Raw genomic sequence first — 4,490 nt, forward strand, 5'->3', positions numbered from 1 at the left:
GGAAGCTAAGCAGGGTCGGGCCGGGTTAGTACTTGGATGGGAGACCGCCTGGGAATGGCCCATGACTCCCCCAAGTCCCTATTGCTCAACCTGGGATCGGATCAAAAATGATCAGAAAGAAGGATGCCCCCTGGTGTTCACTGGCCTGAAGTTCTATTTACAGAAATGTCATGTATAAGAATTGATTGAAATCCACTTGGCTGCTGAATGTTGTTTGCATTATTTGTATAGTTTGAGTTGATGTAGATTGATGAGATTTATATATTTAGGTGGAAAAGTGTACAATTATTACATTTTTGGCCTGAACTATAAAGGGTGTAAGAATGTATTTAATGCACTCTCACTTTGTCTGGAAGACATCTGAGCCATTCACACGACTCATTGTAATGACCACCCAGGGGGTGCAGTCAGCACAATCTAATTAGCAATGCATATTGACACTTCAGAGTCTGGGAGAAGACACAAAGACAACTTCTCTGTTTTATCTGGTTTTAACCTATGTAACTTGATTTCTTTCATTTGGTTTACTTGGTTACATTTAAGGTTATTGGTAACTGTTAAATAAACCACCATTCATATCTCTTTCCTCCGTAGCCCTTCTTAGCCTTACTCATGTGTTATTAGTTGATAAACTACATTCGAGGTCAACCTACTCATCTTATTGGAGTCAGATTAAATTGTAGTCTATAATACTTGATCACCATTGATGCATTGCTTTGACCAAAAAATACCATAGTGTATTTCCCCTTTATAAGGGGAAACTGATCATACAAACCATACCATTTCTGAATGCTTGCACCTCGTGTTATGATGTGTGACATGAGATATGCCCCACCATCCTACTTACCATGCAGCCCATAATTAATAAACTGGGTGTTGGTAAAAGTATTTTCTTAGAGCTTATACTCTAGGTGTTTCACCTACAATCATTTTTGACATGTCCCACCCTCCTCTTTTTTTCTGAAACCCAAGCATACAGAGACTCCAAAATACTTGAAATACTTTTATAATACTTTTATTTATATTATTACTTAAAAATGTTATTCACAAATTACCAAATAGTATTACAGTTTTATTCTTTAACTAGAATGTGTTTCGTCCCAACGAACTGCAAGAGTGTGGTTGCTAAAATGCCACAGATGGTCACCAACAGTTACTGAATGAGACATGAGAACAGTGCATTTTGTGAAACGAAAATGCATTCAAAATGTACAAAGAACCCAATGTAAAGGTTTCAACATGCACATTTTTCCATTTACTACATATGCACTCAGATTCCATGTATGGGGCACAGATATATTATTTTTATGACACACAAACACAAGTAGGCAGACCTGTTTAGTTGAAAGCCCACTCACCACGTCAAGGTACAGGCCATGAGTGAGATGATGAGAGACAAACATTTACAAACATTTGCAAACATTTAGTTAAACATGGAGCTGACATACAAACATCACAAGGACATGCACGCAAAAGAACGGCACGAGGACACGCATGACAAAAACACAGATTAATTGAACATAAACTAACAATAAAGGGTATGTAAATGAATTGTGTTAGATTGAAACAGAGGTTAGATTGGACCGGATATTGGACATAGACCAGAACATGTTTGTATAAAAAAGATACAACAAAGTGCATTTTTAACTACAATATAAATAAATAGGCTGACTGTATTGCTCTACTTGCTAAAACACTTTGAAACACTTTGACTCAAACAAGGCACCGACCAAACAAGGTGTAGCCCCACCTGGACTCGTACTGTTTGACGAATAGGGCGGCGGTCTTGTCGTGCTCGTGAAGAGAGCTGGCGGCGGTGGCGATCTTCTGCCTGAGGTCGGCTGGCACTAGGTGTAGGTCGCTGTTGTCTGCCAGTTCTAGAAGCAGCAAGGCCAGTGCCTCCACTTCCTCTATTCCTGGCAGATGCAGATGTCTCTTGCTCATGAGCACATCTTGCAGAGCAGGACTATCCTCCTCCGACCCTGACCACCAGCAACCCGGAGTGATGCCATGCGGTTGTTCCACTGCACAGCAAAGGCCATCAGGTATACCTGAAACACATGACCATTTTGACTGTTATTGTATATGCTTAGAAGCGATGACTAAAGCTGTGAAATAAAATGCATCATTGAAACTACGCTATATTGAAGTGTTTTTTTTTTTTTTTTAATTACTCACTTGGAATGGCATAATCCCACATCTCTGTGAAGGAATGGCATTGTACAGGTGTGCGTGCAACCCCTCCAAAGAGTTACTGCCTCGCCGGCACCTGTGCTTGTTCAGCCGAACGCCATTCAGCACCACCACCTTCACAGAAACATACAGCTGTATGCCAGGGGGATCCTGTAAAGCACAACGAATTGCAAGTTCCTTATTTATTCTGGTGTCCTTTGAAATGTTGCCATACAAGTTTGAATGGTTTTATAATGACACACGATGACTGCAAAGACATTAACCCACCTGCATGCAACTGAGATGCTTGCTTGCAGTTGCCCAGTGAGCATCAACTGCCTCTGTCGACTTGAACAGGTGGATTCCGTCAATGTCAAGGCCTGCTGGTCCCCTGAACTCGGCAATGATGGACTCAATCACCAAAGCGGTCTCCTGTAACATATATATTCTCAGCTTTGAGTGTTGTCACAACTAGAATGAGTGTAACACAACTGATGGACGGAGTAGGTTTTACCAATAACAAAACTGGCTTTATTTTCCCATATGGTGCAATTATCAAACAAACAAATGGGCAAAACGTCTGCACCAAATCCAAATGACAAAGACAAAAGATAGCAAAGGCAAAACAAAGGAAACAGCATGACACAGGTAGAGTCTGCACACCTGGAACACTCACAGAAACAACGAGGACAAACAGAGGGATAAATATGGTGAAGGGAAAGGCACAGGCCAGCGGGCCGTCACAGTGTTAAATCAGTCGTTACTCCTAATGATCTTACATTTATTTTCAAAACTAGATCTGAGTGACACCTTAGTCCAGTACAGTTGAATCCATATTGACAAATAAGCAAGTATGTTTGCTTCTTATTCATGAAATTCAAACATGGATCAATATCACACTTACCATAACCCCACGGGTAATGCGCCTGACATACGACTTGATCTGGTGAGGCTTGAGGAACGCCATCATCTCCTCGTCCGAATACCTGGCGTACAGCTCTTGGTTGCCACTCCTGACCGCCTGGACTAGGAGCATCATGTCCGCCTTGTTGTAGGCGAGCACCACACCTGCCAAGGCACTCATGAACACCCCATACTTGACGTGGCTCTGTTTGATGACAACAGCATCCCAGCGGTGCAGCCAGTGTCGGATGTCCAGTCTGACCACAGTACCCCTCTGCACCCAGTCACCAAACAGATTCTCCAGGAAGGATGAACCGCTGTCACTGAAATTATATCAACATTTTGTGTACGTGTGTTACATGTTTTTATAACTGTGTTATCCATGTGTGTCTTGCAAAAAAATTATATGAAGTTAACTGATATGTACATCACTTGGATTATCAATTTCATCATAGGTTTCAATGGAATTGTTATTAAACTTACCGACAGCAGTTGTCTGCAAGACTTTTGGCGCAGGAGCATTGGCACGTCGAAACCGGGCAATGAGACCTCTCGCCATGCGCGCGTAGCACCCCTCGGACTCAGCTGCCACCACCACTGTCGTCAAGAACTGGCCCCGCTCGTTCAGCACACTGGTGGCGGGGAGGGGGGCGGATGACACGGCTTGGGGGGGCGGATGAACCATGACAGAAAACTTTGTTGATAGCCCCCAACTCAAAATAATTGCAACGTATTATGGATTATTCCTTTAAGAAAGCGTTGTTCTAAGTGTGTGGGTACACTTTTTATGGGACCCGTTAGCTGTTAGCGCTAGCCAGCTAGCCTACTGACAGGTTGTCAATACGTTGTCATTACACATTAACAAGCCAAATCCCGCAAACGATGGTATGGTCAGTTGCTGATTTCCAGACAATATTTTATCTTTTGACAAAATCGGCACAGCTTTATACATGCCTAACAAATGTCTAACTAGCAAAGGATGAAGAGGATGAAACTTACCTGAGTAACAGGGACGTCGTAAATGAGATTCACCGATAGTGGCCGCCGGAGCCGTATAAATTAGATGACGTTTGAAATTCCTCGCATAATGATTGGTGGGTTAGAGATCATTTTTACTAAACGGCGCATAACCACTGCATCAACTTTACTAAACGGCGCATAACCATTGGTCGGTTGAGGATCGGATAGGGACTTGGAGGAGCATTTGCCTGGGAATACCCGGTGCAGTAAGCTTTTCCTTATTTCGACCAGTAGGGTGTACTATTGTATCACCACTGTAGTTTGAACAGTTTCATATTGTTAGTACAGCTCCAGTTTCATATTGCTGTTTTTGAACAGTTTATACAGTTTGCTCCAAAACCACCTGCTAAGAATTGGTGACTCACTCAGCCTTCTCTTGAGCTCGATTCTAGACT

The 4,490-nt window shown here is 42.6% G+C and overlaps 1 protein-coding gene across 1 annotated transcript; it reads right to left on the bottom strand.

Moving 5' to 3' along the window:
* Positions 1–1,073: 1,073 nt before the first annotated feature.
* LOC310822709 (uncharacterized protein) lies at positions 1,074–3,718 on the bottom strand. The gene is made up of 5 exons (XM_083695152.1): positions 3,559–3,718; positions 3,077–3,398; positions 2,461–2,604; positions 2,179–2,343; positions 1,074–2,051 (listed from the first exon to the last, which is right to left on the bottom strand). The coding sequence occupies exons 2-5, from the start codon at positions 3,254–3,256 to the stop codon at positions 1,941–1,943; spliced, it is 600 nt and encodes a 199-aa protein (XP_083551278.1). The 5' UTR covers positions 3,257–3,398; positions 3,559–3,718; the 3' UTR covers positions 1,074–1,940.
* Between the last annotated feature and the right edge of the window lie 772 nt (positions 3,719–4,490).

Source organism: Argentina silus, assembly GCF_951799395.1.
Source record: "Argentina silus genome assembly, chromosome: X".
Classification (NCBI taxonomy): domain Eukaryota; kingdom Metazoa; phylum Chordata; class Actinopteri; order Argentiniformes; family Argentinidae; genus Argentina; species Argentina silus.

Bases quoted from the DNA above. Each gene is read 5' to 3' on its own strand.
- LOC310822709 (XM_083695152.1), bottom strand. From the start codon at position 3,256: ATGAGTGCCTTGGCAGGTGTGGTGCTCGCCTACAACAAGGCGGACATG. The intron at 2,605-3,076 runs GTAAGTGTGATA...TATATGTTACAG, and splicing joins GCATTACCCGTGGGGTTATG to GAGACCGCTTTGGTGATTGA. The intron at 2,052-2,178 runs GTGAGTAATTAA...CATGTGTTTCAG, and splicing joins GTGGGATTATGCCATTCCAA to GTATACCTGATGGCCTTTGC.